At 38.9% G+C, this 16491-nt stretch overlaps 1 protein-coding gene across 2 annotated transcripts; it reads left to right on the top strand.

Moving 5' to 3' along the window:
* The first annotated feature begins 5477 nt into the window (after positions 1–5477).
* On the top strand, positions 5478–15830 carry LOC132260005 (uncharacterized). Of its 2 annotated transcripts, XM_059757899.1 has the most exons (6): positions 5478–5785; positions 7543–7730; positions 13976–14174; positions 15144–15296; positions 15366–15404; positions 15520–15830. In XM_059757899.1, the coding sequence occupies exons 1-6, from the start codon at positions 5765–5767 to the stop codon at positions 15685–15687; spliced, it is 768 nt and encodes a 255-aa protein (XP_059613882.1). In that variant the 5' UTR covers positions 5478–5764; the 3' UTR covers positions 15688–15830. The 2 variants fall into 2 exon arrangements, with proteins under 2 accessions (XP_059613882.1, XP_059613883.1); XM_059757900.1 differs by lacking the exon at positions 15366–15404.
* Positions 15831–16491: the final 661 nt, after the last annotated feature.

Raw genomic sequence — 16491 nt, 5'->3', positions numbered from 1 at the left:
TCTCCCTGAAATGCACTTGCGAGCATATTACCATAATGTTGGCATTTTAAAGTTTCTCCTACAAGAAAGTGTCAGTCCTCGAGGAGGATTTTAACTTTCTCTCGCTCTCTTTCGCCCTTCTTGGGGCTATTTTCGAACTAACACCTTGATAAATGGGTTCAAGTGTTTGGCAAATTGTGTCTTTCATTTGCTAATTGTGGCAACAAAATGCAATTTAGAAAATTAATGCAGAAAATTTTACAAAAACCCATCCTCAGGATATCTTTAAAAGTTTTTATAGTTCAAATTAAGGGCTAACTTTGTGAAAATTGCAACTTTTAAAACAATACTGATGTCAAGGAGGAGATAATACAGTCAGAAGTGGTGTACAACTCAGTGGAAGTATTTGGAAGTGCTTAAATATGTTCAATGGTGCGTTCAAATGTCACTTCCAAAAGAAATTATCACAATACTTGGAGAAAAGAATTGTTTTTTACATTTTTCTAGGTTATGTTATGAATTTAAGACTAACTTTTCCACTAAATAACCTTCAAAATCATTCATTCTTGCCCCTAAATTGGTTTAATTTACATGAACTGGAGCAATAAAATTAAAATCTGATTAATATTACAAGATTTCCATGTTAAATTGATGTTAATTATTCTAAAATTGATCATAACCTCTAAATTATTGTTTCAGGATACAAATTTGTCTATTTTAATAGCTATTTGATTGATTTTCTACTCTAAAATAAGAAAATTGCGTTAAAAACGTTCCGAATAAGTTTCTTTCAATGATTACTTTAGATATTTGGCAGTATTTTTTAGGTTATGTTCCAAAAAACATCCAAAAGAGCGAAGAAAAATGGAATCACATCCAAATATCTATTGGAAACTTTAAATATTTCTAATACACAATTTCTACGTAAGTATCCAAGCTCATACAAGTAAAAATTTTGTCTTTTTAACACAAAAACGTCTAAATTTGAGGTTATGATACTTTAGGCGGTTGGAAATGTAAGGAAAACGCATGTTTTAAGCACTGCCAAAGTTCTGAAAGTGTCTGTGATTCTCTGATTATCTCCCCCTTGTCTATTCTTGCCCTTTGAGGAATGAAAAAAAAATTCATGAACAGCAAGAAGAATGTTAATTTTTTATCGTTCTCAATGAGATATTTTCAATCATGACCTTTGTTTCCCGAGGAACACGATGAAAACGCAGTACAAGTTTTGGTTTTTCTTTTCTTCCTTTTTTTTGCAAAAACAGATCCACAATCGAAGCTGTTGAGGTTTTTTTGGGGGAAGAAAAGAATCACTGGGATGGAAAATCGACCCTTGGAGCGTTTCTTTAGAAAATTCGATATGGAAGTTATTCGAATCTCCAGTGGAAGAAAAAAGTTGTTCCCCATCTTTTCTCATCCAGAGCATGTTTTGAGAGTATTTATTCAATCAAAGTACATACATGGTGGAAATTTGCGTGAGAATTTGCATATAAATTTTTTGTGTGATGTGTGAGGTGAAGTTGATGTGCTTGGAGTGCGACAAATCTGCCGCTCTTTTTCAAATTTCACCACAAATGATCCCATCAACTTGGCATTGACTGGAGCGGCGGGAGTGGCTTTAAAAGTTGAACAAGAAGGACTCTTCTCGCGTGGCACACACTCCACACTGTGCGGAGGATGAAGCCTCTCCTCAGACACTTTATGATACCGAAAATGTTCACAGTATTTATCTCGCGCACTGATCGCACTGGAGCGACATGGAAAATTGCTCTGGATGAACTTTATGGCGGTATTAAATTTATTTGAAATTGCAGATACGCAGAGTATCAACTTCAACATGAATAATTAATGTATTAATTAAAATTTCGAACCACACTCCGCATTATGCACATATGTTACCTGTTGTACCGCCACTCCCCCTCCGCCCCGCAACTATGCAAATCATTGCGGCCTGATATGCATTTAAGCTCTCAACTTCCTCCATACAATTCGACAGCGATATTGAATTTCAATCCCTCGAATGAAGATTATGTGCAGTCGTTTGTGGCCAGGAGTTTTTTTTTTCTTCTCATTCCCATTTCCACCTGTCGAAAATAACCCCCGCCGCGAAAAGCTCGCGGCAGCTACAAGTAGATTTGGGAAAATAAGCTCCATTTGGGCGCTTTATTTGCTGAACGTGGAAAAAAAACCAGCCACTTCCTGTGCAATGTTCATTTGATAAAATATTTATTTGCCAATGCAATTTGCATTTCAAGTGCCAAAACGCGGGAACCAAGGGGCAGACATTGTGGTCAGAAGTGGTGTACAGCTTTAATGGAAGTGTTATGAGTTAAAAGAGATAAAATATTTAGGATATTTGCTGTGCAGAAGCTTCAATTTCAACAAATTGAGGCATTTTCTAAATTATTTTGCCCAAAAAATCAATTTTATGGCTTTTTTAGGTTATGGAAATAATTTAAAACCGATTTTGGTGATTAAATACCCTTCAAAAATTATCATTTTCTCCTCAGAATTGGGCATTTTTTTTCGAAAAATCATCATATTGGTTGAAAAAGAGCTTTAAAGTCAATCATAACCTCAAAAAATATCATTTCAGTGCAGAAAAATATCTCTTTGCTTATGTTTTAGCGGTTTTTGCTTAAAATAGGAAAATTCAACCTAATTTTCCACTTTAACCATTGTAATATTGGCTTTATTTAATCGCTTTCAGATTTTAAAGTTCGGTTTTTAACGGCAGAATTTGATGAAAGCATTTTCCAAAGACAGAAATTATTTTTAAACAACTGAAATTTAATCATTTGAAGTCTGGAAAGTTGATGAAAAATGCATTCAAAGCGTTCAGAAGTGTCTGAAGTGATGTACAAATTCAGGGCATATTATCTCCCCCTTGGCGGGAACAACAGAATTCCGCGATTGTGAATGTTGAACACTCTTTTATGGAATGGAAAAATGCTTATTTACACAAAACAACCGCAATAATACAAACAATTTTCAGATGATTTCATAGATAAACAATGGACAATTTTTAGACGCCCATCAATGGCTTTCGTGTAATGGGAAATTATTTTTATACATATAATTTCAAGTGAAAAAGCGTGGGTTTGCATAGATTTTCCTGTGAAATTAATTTCCTAAAGTGACGCCTTTTGTGGAAAAGTCCAATTTATGATTTTTTTCTTCTCCACGACACTTTGCCTCTCACAAAGCCCAGTTATTAATTTCACTTTCTCCACTTTATCGCACTCTTTCACCCACTTTCACACCTTCATCCATCATTATCACCAAGGCGCTCCGCATCCCAGCAGCCCGTCTATTTTAATTTCCACTCTCTCTCTCTCCCTGTTCCAGGTAATAATTCTAAAAGTGCCTGAATCACTCTGACCAGAGTGTTTTCTTGTATCATCCCTCAATTAAAATAATTGTCCCTCTCACCAGACCAAATCCAGGCGCGGACTCGAATGCTCGCCTCCCCGCGTTCGCGCGTCGCGCACTTCCAGCCGCCAAATTAGTGTCAACCGTGATGACGTTAATGAGGTGAGGAATTTATCTCTCGCGCCCGATAATGCAGCAATCGACGGGGCACATTATATCGCGTGAAGAGGCTCCGAATGGCCTGGAAGTTCCTCCTTGAAAACCCCAAAAGCATTTATATTTCGCCGCCCAGATAAAAAGTGCGTGGCGCGCTTCGGCGTCAATACACAACAATTGCCAATGGATCTCATTCAATCATACGCCACACAATTTTCTCCCGTCAATAAACACTCAATTAAATTGTGAGGCCTTTTTATAGACACACTTTCCTGGCCTACGAGCTTTTTTTTATTATTGAACACTCTCTGTTTGCCAGAATTGAGGGGAAGCCGGAAAATACTAATCAATCGAGGCTAATTGTCAAATAAACCTTACATCAGACACTCTGTCGCACACATTCATCAATAAAAATTAACTTCCAGTGTGATTTTTGGGGCACGAGAGTCACTTTTCAGGACGAAGATGATGGATCATGAGGATGTTAAGTGATTAATGAGTGTGTGATTCAAATATGCCTCTCAAATCTCTTTTTCCTCTTGTTTTGAGATTATGATCGACAAGTGGGTGGGAAATTTTTTGGGGAAAATGCCACGCCTTCTATCGATTCCTTCATCGCGCGTCCATCGTCATCTTAGCACTTGGCCTCAGGATAAAATTCAGCACACCTTGAAATATTCATATTTTGTCAAATTTAACGTTGAGCTTCAATGGAACAAACTCACACGTGTGTTTGCACTTCATGAATGTCAAATCCAATTCTCAAACAGCACAATTATGAATATTTGAAAAGGATCAATCAGTCCTTTGTCATTTCGCCGCGGCCCAAAACCCAGTTCAAGGGAGGATTTTCCGCTTTGAGTGCTCCGACATATCATATCGCCTGCAGAATCTTTGCAAATAGAATGTGATTGTGGAGTAGAACAAGGGGTAGACAATATGCCTTGAATCTGTACACCACTTCGTGTGGAATCTTTAACACTTCAGACACTTCTGAACGTCTATCAAGACATTTTCCATCGCTTTTCTAACTTTCATCGCTATATAATCAAGGTTTTACGTCTCAAGACGACTTCGGTTCAAATTGTGAGGTTATGAATCTGGTTAAAAAATGTATTAGACTAATTTTAGTCATTTCAAATCAAGAAATCAGTAAATAAAAGGAATATCGCGATGTTTCTACTAAATAATAAGGATAAATCTGTCTCTTTTAAACTTAAACAGCGCATTTTTCTACACTAAAATTATATTTTTGAGGTTATTATTGACTTCTAAGCTTTTTCTCAACCAATACGGAGTTATTTTGAACCCAAATGCTCAACGTTGTCAAGAAATAGGGAAAAGTTCCCAGATTAAACACAAATTTGATGATTTCGAGGGTTATTTAATCCTCAAAATCTGTTTTAAGTCATTCACATAACCTAGAAAAAGCAGTAAAATTGATTTATTTCAGCAAAATAATTTAGAAAATGCCTCAATTTGTTGAAACAGAATCTTTTACAATTCCGTACGCTTTCTTAAAAGTCTATACACCTCTTCCGACCATCAGTATCTGCCCCTTGAGCTTGAATTGCTCCCCACGCAAAAGCGCTGGACTGAGTCACGGAATTCAATATCCGACATATGAATAAACTCTTGTGGCAATTGTCGATATTGAGCAGTAATGACTTCCGGCCACTCAATATCCCGCTCAATTGTCTCACAAACAGGTAACGCGTAATGTTCGACGGCGAGATACATAATTTTGTACGCTCGCGGGGCGTTCGCGGTGCGCCAGAATACGAATCTGGCTTTTATCGCGGTGACAGAGAAAGCTCGAATCATTTGTTGGGCTGCGTTGATAAGGCAAATTAACTGAATACACAGAGAGCTAATCTTTTGGATTTCTGCAATTGCTGGGGACTAATTAAAAATATTCACTCAACTGGGGTATAAAAGGGTGGCGCGGATGGCTGGCCAAATCCAGTCACATCCCAACTTCGCAGTGTCTCCGGGTCGTTCATCAAGTATTCCATTGCTGGGGGTGAACAAGAGGAGCTTTGCCATTAATCATTCACACACATCTTAACCTGTGTCGCGCCAGCGTCTTATGTGTGATAGAGTTGGTGTGAAAAATTCCTGCACATCTTCCAGCAATTCATCCCATCAAAAGGAAGTTTTCGGGGGCTGTCATACGGGGACAGAGAGACACACAATAGGCGAAAAATAATTGGCAAGAGAGTGAGTGTGCAGAAAAGGCGAGTTTAATTTTGTGGAAATGGGACGGTTTTTCATTCACGTAAGTCTGCCCGTTGGGCGAAACAAGGGAGAATATATAAATGTATTCGCAACAAATATTTGCTAATGTTAATTGAAAAGCTCACATCCAAGAGCGAAAATTGATTAATTATGCCATATGATCTGCGGCTGACCACCATTGCAAAGGTTATTGTGTGCTATTCCCATGTCACCCCCATTCCGAAAGTACAACATTTATACACGTGCCCTCGTGCAAAAACAAACTCACGAATGGCAAAATATTTTCTGATTACAAATACAGCGTGTGGCGCCATTGAAAAACCGCGAAACTTATGAATTTTCCGTATCTGTCGTGTTTTAATTAAACTCTCCCCCCAAACCCCCTCGCGCAGAACAAACTTGACAAATAATCCCTATATATTATGCGAGAATACGATGGCAGTATTTTGCATTCTCATGTGCGCCACACATAATTTCAAATAACCAAATTTGATACTTGTTCAATGGGGACAACACCAGGTGAATAATGCAAAATACCCCTTAAATTATATCATCTCCCGAAGGGGTGTGCATTGGAAATGGGAGGAATAATTTAGTGTAAAACTACCCAGCAATTCAAGACAAAGTCCAACTGAAAGGGCGAAGAAGAGTTCAATTCAGTTTTTCCAACGATTTCCATTACAGTGAGAAGGATTTAAAATTAATTGGAGCAATTCTGAGTCACACACAAATGTGTTAAATTTAAAACATATAAAAATTAACATTCAAAGTGCTTTTTTTCGCTAAAACAATGTTTTAAGCGATTCCACGATGTGTAAGAGAGGAAAAATGGTGAAATTTGACAAAATTATTAATATTCAAGTTCATAACTAGTAAATCCGTGATAAAAAGAATTTACTGTAAACATATTTCATGTTAATACTTGAAAATTAGAGCCACAATTTCCGATTGATCCATCTTTGTAAGATATTTGCAGATTAAAATCTGTCACTCATTTGCTCTTTAAAAAAAACCTCTGGAGGTCGTGTTAAAATTACACTTTCAGACGGTAGAATATGGTTTAACACATGTGAATTAGAATAGCAAATAACACAAGTGGTGAAGTTTTTAACACAATTGCCATTTTGTGACTCACAGAAGCAAAGGCGTGTGTTAAACCAACATAACACATTTTCAACATTTTTCGTGTGACTGAGAATTGCTCCAAATGTCTCCCATCGATTAATGTTTCTTTGTTGAAAAGATCTCCTCAATTTTAACTGGAATATCGATGGAAAGTAAAAATTTCAAGCTATTCTTGTGATTCCACTTGTTCAACACTCTTTGTTCTGATTATCCCCTCTGAGTGTTTTCTCCCCGGAGGAGTTGAAGTTCTTGTTAAACGCATTTTGACCGTAAAATGCGGCAAGAATCTTGTTGAGCTGCAATAGCAAAATTCATGACCCTCTTGTGCTAGAAGAGCAACACAAACCGCACTGAAAGTCCTTCGAGATTTCACTGGCAAAACTTTCTGTGCAATTCTCGAAGCCTGGCATAATTCCTTCTGTCTGCAGATCAAATTTCCTCCAGCTCCCGGTGCCGCATTTGGGAGTTGGAAAATTAATAAAGCTCACAAATTGCAGAATGAGCAAATATGCCCAGGAAGTTTGCCTGTGAAATTCTGTGTCGCTCTGTTTTGGCCGTGCTTTTTTGTGACTTCTGTCGTCACGTCGTCACAGTTGCGTGTACACAAGTCGCTAATCATATTCCCATTGAGCAATAATTTGTTCATTTGGACTCTCTTTCGACGGGGTGTAGGCGCTGGTATTATCGTGCATTATTCTCTTATCATCGTGCAATGCAAATGACGACAGCAGAGGCGATCGGAAGGAGGATGAGAAGCACTTTGGCAGCTTTCAGCATCAGCGACTTCTGCCGCTGGCGCGATTTCCGGCGCAACTCCTTCAGCTGCTGCCAGGAAGTGGCCAGAGCAGTCAAATTATGCCGTGAGTAAATACACGATTTGCACAGGCTCCGAATGGATTATTGTGTTATCTGTCTGGATGAGAGATTTGGGTGATTTATGCGCTCTAAAAAAGATGTCTTTTCTGTCTTGAAGAGCGCATTTCAAAAAAAGGAAGGAACATTTTTACGAGCGACAGATGACAAATCTGGGAAGATTAATTTTATTGTATGAATAATTTCTAAAGCATCTTCACTGACGATGTCCATGTGGAGTCTGAGAGAGTCCGAGAGTTTCTCAGGAAAATTCACATTGAACACGTATTTATCCAGAAGAAGTGTTTTCTGTTGAGACAATTTTAAAAATATATATATACTTTTTCCCCCACACACAAACTGACACAAAAACACTCGAGAAACTCTAAGAAATTCGCTCGTGACAGAAAGAAAGTTGCAGAAGACTAACTGATTAAACAAAAGACGTTGGAAATTGGAAGGGGAAAACTAATTGTGAGTGTGTGTGCTATTGAAATATGGACAGGGTGGGAAAATCCTGCTGGATTTGACATGAATTCAGCCTTCAATTCAATATCAACTCGCGAGCTTTCCTTGCCAGAATGGCAGAAAGCTCAGTGAGTTGATGGGAAAAAGAGTGGCATAAGAAATCCCACTTTAAGGTGAGTTATATCGCCCGAGATTTCGTGGGATTTTATGCCGGTGTTTTATTTACAGAGATAAATTAACAAGCTTTTCCTTTTTTTGGATTTCACCGACTCCACAGCGTCATCATTGCCCCCTTTTTCCCACCCTTTTCCCCCTTTTCCGTGGCACGAAGGCTTGGGGAAGAAGGAATCAGCCGAAAGGAGGTCCCATAAATTTGCCACCTATTGCTTTTTGGCAGGAAGGGAGCGAGAAACTGTAAATTTTTATTATTTCCCCCTTCGACATAAAACAAACTTCAGCAGCTATTCCTTGCCCCGCTCTCCCCTAACGCGCATTTCCCCCAATATTGATGATGAATTCGGTGAGCCGACACACTTATGGTGTGGATTTTTATTTTCCGTATTTCATTGTCTCACCGCTACAATTTTACTCAAACTTTTCAACACACATAAATTTCCACTCACGCCCGGAAAAAGCCGAGATATTTGACGGAATTGGAAAATTCCCACCGTTTTGGGATGGAGAAAACTTTATGTTATTTATATGTAATTGCCGAAATGCACTGGGAAATCTGAATGTCACAGTTTGTTTCCCAAATTCACAACTCAAATCAATGCGAATTAGCGTTGCTTTCCACACACAAACACACACACATAAAAAGTGAGATTTATAGAGAAACTTTGGCGGATTTTTTTTCTAAATTGAATTGCTTTTGCTGCAAACTATTGCGGACATTTTGAAATTTAATTGATATTTAGGTCACTTTCGACTCTATTTCTGAATTCTATGTTCTCACATTGCAATCCTTTTGGGTGTTTTATCTCATCTCAGTTATAGTTTTAATTAAAATTAGCTGTATGATGATTTTGCAAACTCTGCTTTGCGTTTTGAATTGAGATTGTCTTTTTCTCATTAAAAACTCAACGCATTTTCCAAAAATATCTTCCAATCTTTAAAGTATCAACTTTAATTTCAAGTATAAAAATTTAATTAAAAACAATCAAAAATCAATTAAAATTGCAGAATACAAAAAAATTGAATATCCTTGATAAGATATTTAAATAGATTTAATAAAAATCACAAAATTTGTCAGAAGTTGGATTCGAACACCTAAAATTAGGAGGAAATACAATCGCAACTTAAACATGCCTTTAGAGCTTAAATTGTTGCCCTATCGCTGAAATATGTAGAGAAAAAATCAAATATTTTAATTTTGATCGAATATTTAGAAAAAAATCAAACATTTAAATATTTTTTCATATATTTTTACTCAAATTTCACTATTTTTTGTTAATTTTAAGGCAAATGTGGAGAAAAAAATCAAATATTTAAATTTTTTTTGGTATAATAAGAAAACACTAAATAATCAGTAATTTTATAGTCTGAAATCGCGAGTGACTTTTCCCTTGCAAATCAGCGATAAGAGAAATTTTGCTTTAAACACTGGATTGAAAATTGCTTGGAAAATTCACTCCTGCACCTCAGAATAATGTATGGCGAGCGTATAAATTGCAAGTGAACTTCCTGTCTATTCAGTCCACTTCTTTCATGTGTGAATACCTCCAAAATTGGATGGCTCTCCGAGATAAATTTGTAGTTTATCTTGGGGTAGTTTACTCCCATTTTGAGCACGTGGGAGTTGAAATTTCTCAAGAGTTTCCAATGAAGTGAAAACATGGACTGTTAAGTGAATAAAGGCGCAAGTTCGAGTGGCTGGAGGAATTGAAAGGAATAGTCGTGTCGTAAAAATTTATTTTTCCCACAGGATTTCTCACTTTTTTTTTCATCCTTCTTATGCCACGCATTTTACATTCGCCACCCCCAGTCCATTGTGTTGCCTAATATTGAGATAGAATCCAATTCTTGTCTCACTGTTTTATTCTTACTGTGAAGACGGAATCCGAGGAGGTTTTATTGTCCGTGAAAGAGATATGAGGGTGAGATAAATTGCCTGAGATGAAGTGCAATGTGATTGTATCTACGACCAATTCCCACTTCTCTGGTCCGCAACTTTAATGAGCTTTTCTTCCGAGCCAAATTTTTGGGATCACATCCACGTGGCCCCGCAAAATTGGTCACTGAGGAAATCTACGGTGTGAAGCCGAAAGGAAATTTCCACAGAATTCAATTCCTTAAATACACACAACTTCAATTTATAACCATTGCGCGTCTCTTCGCCTATGCAAAACTGTTTCATGGCAATTTAAGTGTGGGTTGAAGAACGCGAAGAACTTTCTTTCACTGCTGGGAAAAAAAACTGGAATTTATACAAAATTCTGTTGGGGTTTTTTTTTCTTCTTCTTCTTCCTTATTTCAACCACAGCGAGATGGCAAAGAAATCCCATTCGGAAAAACCACAACCCCCGGAAAAGTTGTATGAGAATTTAACGCTCTTTTTTTCTCGTCTTCCTTACGCCCCAGAATTGCTAAAGTTGCCGAGGAATTGAGGTGAATTACTGAGGGGAAAAAAATCATTAGTCTCAACCTCACCTTCGGCATGAAGTTTTCCAATGCAAAGTGCAATTAGGGACATCACCAAAGTCTAATTGCAGATGCCATTGAGCGACAGAGAGACAATTGATCCTCACCGAGAGGGAAATTAAGCTCTGGCGCTGGAGGAATGAAATCATGTATAATACCTTGGGAAATGTTTATTATCTCCCAGTCATTTGTAATTCAATTTAATTTGCTGGGAGAAAGTAATTCAATTAGAGGGAGAGAGAGAGGCAGAAGGTGAGAAGCAGGCAAAAAGACGAGAGAATTTGACAAATATCCCAGCGACTTCCATTGAAGAATTCTCCCCGAGCGCGCGTTGGTGGGAAATGTGTGCCACACGATGAGGGGTGAAAAATGGCACAATATTTTCCACCTTTTTTTTATTTGCCACCCAACCACCATTTGTCCGCCACCCTGTGCACTTTGGGTGGCGATTTGCAACGCGCGCGTATCGAAGAGAATGTCATACTTCTTTTTTATGTATTATCACATCGATACTCAATCACTGAGAAAAGGAACGACGAATATGTTTTTTCGGGAGGAAATTATTCTACTCCATCAATAAACACTTTTTATCATCTCCATCAAAATTATGGCGTCATGCTCCGCACATAATTCGTGTCCTCTTCCTTCAGGATCAATCCACGTGTGGCACACTCGCGCCTGAGGGGCCAATCAATTCTGTCACACATCTCAGGCGGATCCTGAGCGCGCCTCGGCGGCGAAAACTCCCCCTCGCCACCCACCCACTCTCCCGCTCTTTGTCCTGCTGACACAAAAAGCCACTCTTGGCAGCCTGCGAACTTCCTTCGCCATCAAATTTATGGCAAGGAGGAGTTCTGTGGCCTCCACGGTAATTGCCGAAGAGTTTATTTGCGTAATTTGTTGGTCTTTCTCTGAAAATTCACCTCACAAACAGATATTTTTGGAAAACATCGAGCTTCCCCAGACCAAACTGAACTTTTCCCATTATGATCTCTCACATGTACAGTTCCTGGAAGAGAGTGTGTGGCAATCATTCCAGGAAGAAGGACTTTACAATCCTTGAACTGACTCTTGTCGTCTGATTCACAATTCACCTGCACAGATAGGAAAAGCTCTGATTTTACGGAGAAAAAGACTCAAGAAAACAATTGACTTCACACAAAAGGCATTCAAGAGCTGTCTTCTTTAATGAAAGACACTCTATTTTATTAAATAATAATGCTTTTTAATCAAAAATGATGAACAAACAAGTTTTGAAATGTAGTTTTTGCCAAATTTGTTGCGTGTTTTAATTTAATTTCTCACTCAAAATATTATTTTCTAATACTAGTTTCACAATAAACTAAATACGGTTTGCAGCAAGGGGGAGATAATGTGGTCAGAAGTGGTGTACAGATCAGTGGCAATTTGAGGAAGTGAAAGTATTGCTGAATCTTTATCTCAGTCCTAATTTTGATATATTTTTCTAGGTTATGTGATTAATTTAAGACAAAATAACCTCTTAAAGTAGAAATTCTTGTGTCTAAATTGAAAGTATTTTCAGCTTTTTGATAGAATTGCATATTTTTATCCTATAAAAATCGTGATTTCATGAAACAATGATAAAGTGAAACATAACCTCAATTTTTTTAAACTGTTGCAATTTTGCGTTATAAAAAAAAAAAAAGATAATAAGTAAAGGATTATGATCAAGAAAAATGCACAAAAGTACAATTTAAGCGTATGAAAATCATAATTTATTGTAAGAAAACATGAATTTTAAAATTGTTAGTTAGATTTCAGTTAGTTTTCGGTCAGTTTTCGGTCACATTTAAGTCAAATTCCAGTTAATAGTTAATTTTAGCCTTTTTATGAACAATCCACAAAGTCTGAAATCCTGGGGAGTGTTTAGGATTCTTCCTAGAAATTGTGACAGTGTCAGAAAGTGCTGTACAAATTTTAGCCATATTATCTTCCCCTTGATTTGCAGTGCGCAATTAAAGTGCTTGAAATATTTGAAATGCTGGGCGTCTGAAGTGTGAATCAAACACATGTGATACAAATTGTATCGATTTGGCGATGTGAATAACTTATGCGGGCTCAGACAGTGTCAATAATTACATTATAAATCTGCAAATATGATAATTCCCAATTCAATCTCGCCTATCATTTCAGATGATTCACGCAAAGGAAAAAATGATAATTCCAATATTTACAATCAAATAAAATTGTATTGCGATTAAAAAGTTTAATTAAATTTGTCAAACACATTTTGATAGTTAACTAAAATGATAATTGAAATTTGCTATTTATTCAAATGAAAATCAATTCCATTTTTCCCAAACTCTCTATTTGGATGTTTTACATGATTCTGTATCAATGATTCTATCTAATTGTCTCTGTCATTATGTCAAATGACTTTCTGATTGCTTTTATCTGCGGATGACAAATTAAAAATGCACAAATTTTGCCCATTACATTGCCATACATAATTGATTTTTAGACAGTTTATGGGACAATTTTGCCACAATATTTGCATTTCCACAGAATTACACCCGGAGCAGTGGAATATTTCCCCCTAACGTGAAATTACATTTCATATATCAAATTAACAGGTCGGAAATAGTGCGAATGAGGATTTCAGCGTGAAAATATTATCAGTCGCCGACGTCACGAATGGGAAAAGCATCAGAAACAATTTGTATGTGTGCAGCAATATCTAATCGCGCCATTTCAATCAATGCCCAGTGATTTTCTCAAGAGCGCGCGTTCCGAATCGATTCGGTTGTGGCAAAGATGACGATGATGTGCATTGCATATTGAAGAAGTGAGAATTATTCCATCATCCCCTTATCATTCCCGGAAGTCTAATCAGATTACGCCACACACACACACACACACACACACACACACAGATTCTTTCAAGAAGAAATGCGCGACGTGAATTTCAGTTGAGCTCCCAGAAGAAAATCTCAGAGTTTTCCTGCTGAAATTAAGCATAAATCTCCGGGTGCTGAGCAGCGAAATCACGAGGGAGCGCCCGTCCAGGTGGAAATTGGCTTTAGAGTCCGCTGGGGCGGGAGGAGATTTTTCACGTTCTCACAAATGCGCTCCAGGGCATTAAGCTCACACCTCTCTCTCTCTCTCGATGCCTTCTTTCTTCCAGTGACAACGACGCCGTTTATGGCGACGAGCAGCCCGTCGCCAGCTCCTACCTCCACCAGGACGACGAGTATGACGAGGATGAGGACTTGGACATGGATCCTGAGCTGCAGTCCAGCCAGCCGTACGGAATTCAGAATGTGAGGCGCAACGCCGAGACGCTGCCCAGCAGATCGATCCGGACCAAGGGGAAAATCACACGAGTGAGTGCTTCTGGCCAAGAGTTGATGGCCAATCAAGAGACTTCGCAATAGATGCCAGATTGTGATTAGATACTTCCTCATTTTCCATGAATGGCTTCTTTTAGAGCAAAGGACAATTGGGAGAAAATTCAAGTGTGCAAAAAGGAGAAATGAAATGTCATGTTTTGTGGTGCACAATTCGGTATTCTGCTGTTTGTGCACAATTCAAATACACCACCAAGGGGGAGATAATATAGCCAGAAGTGGTGTACAATTCATCAGAAGTACTTAAGAAGTGGAAGTGTTCAAAAACTCACAATTATCTTCCTTTCCTGCGTGTTTCTTTCACTGACTAATCATCCCAATTCTTTGGATTCCCTTTGAATGCTTTGAATTGTACGAATAAACAATCCTTTTCTAGGTTATGTAACAAATCACAGACGAATTTAATGAATATTTCGCATTCTAACACATTAATTCTTATGCTAAAGTCGCCAAGATTGGGTTTTCAAGCAATAAACATTGCTATTCTGAACTTCTGATGCCCAAAAACACTTAAAAGTGTGTTAAAGTCACACATAACCTCAAAAAGAATATTGTAGACTTGAAAAATGTTTATTTAGGTCACTTTCTGTACGATTTTGACTCTGAATCAGCAATTTTGAGTGATTTTATCACATAGAAAGCTTCCAATTAGAGTCTTTTAAGATCTAATATTTTAAGACGCTGGAAAAGCGGTTTAAGCTTGATTTTTACAGAAATATCACATGGAACCTTAAGACACTTATTATAACTTGAATGGCTGGAAGTGTTAGGAAGTGGTGTACACATTGAGAGCACATTATCTCCCCCTTGTACACCACAAACATGCAGTCTTCTTGTGTCCGAGTTTCTAACAGTGAAAACACAGCCAAGCGGTTTTCTCCTTTGCAACTCTGGTGAACACCGATTTCCTAATCAATTGTTCCACTCCATCCGCTCCATCCGCAGACGAGCTTCCAGTCGCTGTGCCCCTCGACGAGGTCCCTCGTCTACCTGAAGGACGAGGCCGGAAACTACGAGTACAAGCCGGACCACTACGAGGAAGTGACATGCGAGCATCCGTTCACCTCCTTCAGGGACTACCGCGTACACCGGAACAAGGTAATTGAGCGCACCGACCGACTGCATAGCCAATGTTTACCTAATGTATTCTGTATGTGTGTCCACTAGCCCGCTTTAAGTCGCTTAATCGATGGGAATATGGATGAGGTAAGCCAGCCAAACTCTCCTCGCATGCCACCCACCGCACTCCGCCCGCACAGTTTGTCGCACCCCAGCTGCCGCGCGGCTTCTCAACCCCATTCTCTCTCTCTCCCTCTTGCAGATCTGCGGCGAGGCGGGCCTCTTCTGCATCCAGCTCAACCGGACCATCTTCCTCACGCGCCGCCTCTTCGGCACGGACTGCTGGGAGTCGCTGACGCGCCAGGTGCCCGCCGGATGCGAGTGCATGTGGCCCAAGCACCACTACGGCGATATTACGTCCCACCACTGAGCCGCGGCAGCGCCCCCATCCCGATCGCATGATGATCTCTTGCCCCGTGACACTGTGTAGATTGCCGAATATACCATTTCTGTGTAGCACTGCGCCTTTCCTTTCGCCCCTCCGCACGCGCCGACCATACAAAGCCCCCTGAACTCTGGACAGATCCCCAGCGAGCCCCCAAGGAGAAAATGAGAATAAAAATCCGTGCAAATTTACTCATTTCTCATCATTTCAGGCGTTCCCGGGAACACTTGAAGTTGTTTTACTGCTGATTTCATTAGATTTTCGCTATGTAGATTTTGTTGGAAAACTCAAAGCCAAGACAGACTTAAGGATGATCTCGTGGTTCACCTCTAAAATGCCTAAAAGTGGGTGTAAAAATAACACAAAACCTCGAAATCATCCTTAAGTCTGTCTTCGCTCTTATAAATCGCATTGGCATACATATGTAAGTAACAAGCCCGCGAAGGAATTAATCAGCAAACGGAAATCTCTACACCTTGAGGAAGCCATAATTCTCAATATGTTACTAAATACGTTAAAAAGTGCAAAAATTCGTTGCAAAACCATCGGAAGCTTTCACAATTCAAACAGCGAAAGCTCAATTCGGACATTCTAGCAGTGTGAAGTGCGCTGCAAACGGCGATTATCGAGCGTCCGGGACTCGGTCCAGGAAGGAATACAGTTTGAAAGGTAGGCATTTCCAGACAGATTCCTGCCATTTCCACTGGGATTTCCCTTGACCACACTCTGCTGGGGTTCCTGCAGGTGCGGACACTGTGGAATGATGTCTCCCAAGGACGGAAATACGAG

Source organism: Phlebotomus argentipes, unplaced genomic scaffold, assembly GCF_947086385.1.
Source record: "Phlebotomus argentipes unplaced genomic scaffold, Phlebotomus argentipes genome assembly scaffold_18, whole genome shotgun sequence".
NCBI classification, from domain to species: Eukaryota; Metazoa; Arthropoda; class Insecta; order Diptera; family Psychodidae; genus Phlebotomus; species Phlebotomus argentipes.
The sequence above is the reverse complement of the archived record's forward strand: the minus strand, read 5'-3'. Positions and strand labels throughout refer to the sequence as shown.

Bases quoted from the DNA above. Each gene is read 5' to 3' on its own strand.
- LOC132260005 (XM_059757899.1), top strand. From the start codon at position 5,765: ATGGGACGGTTTTTCATTCAC. The intron at 14,175-15,143 runs GTGAGTGCTTCT...CTCCATCCGCAG, and splicing joins CCAAGGGGAAAATCACACGA to ACGAGCTTCCAGTCGCTGTG. The intron at 15,405-15,519 runs GTAAGCCAGCCA...TCCCTCTTGCAG, and splicing joins TCGATGGGAATATGGATGAG to ATCTGCGGCGAGGCGGGCCT.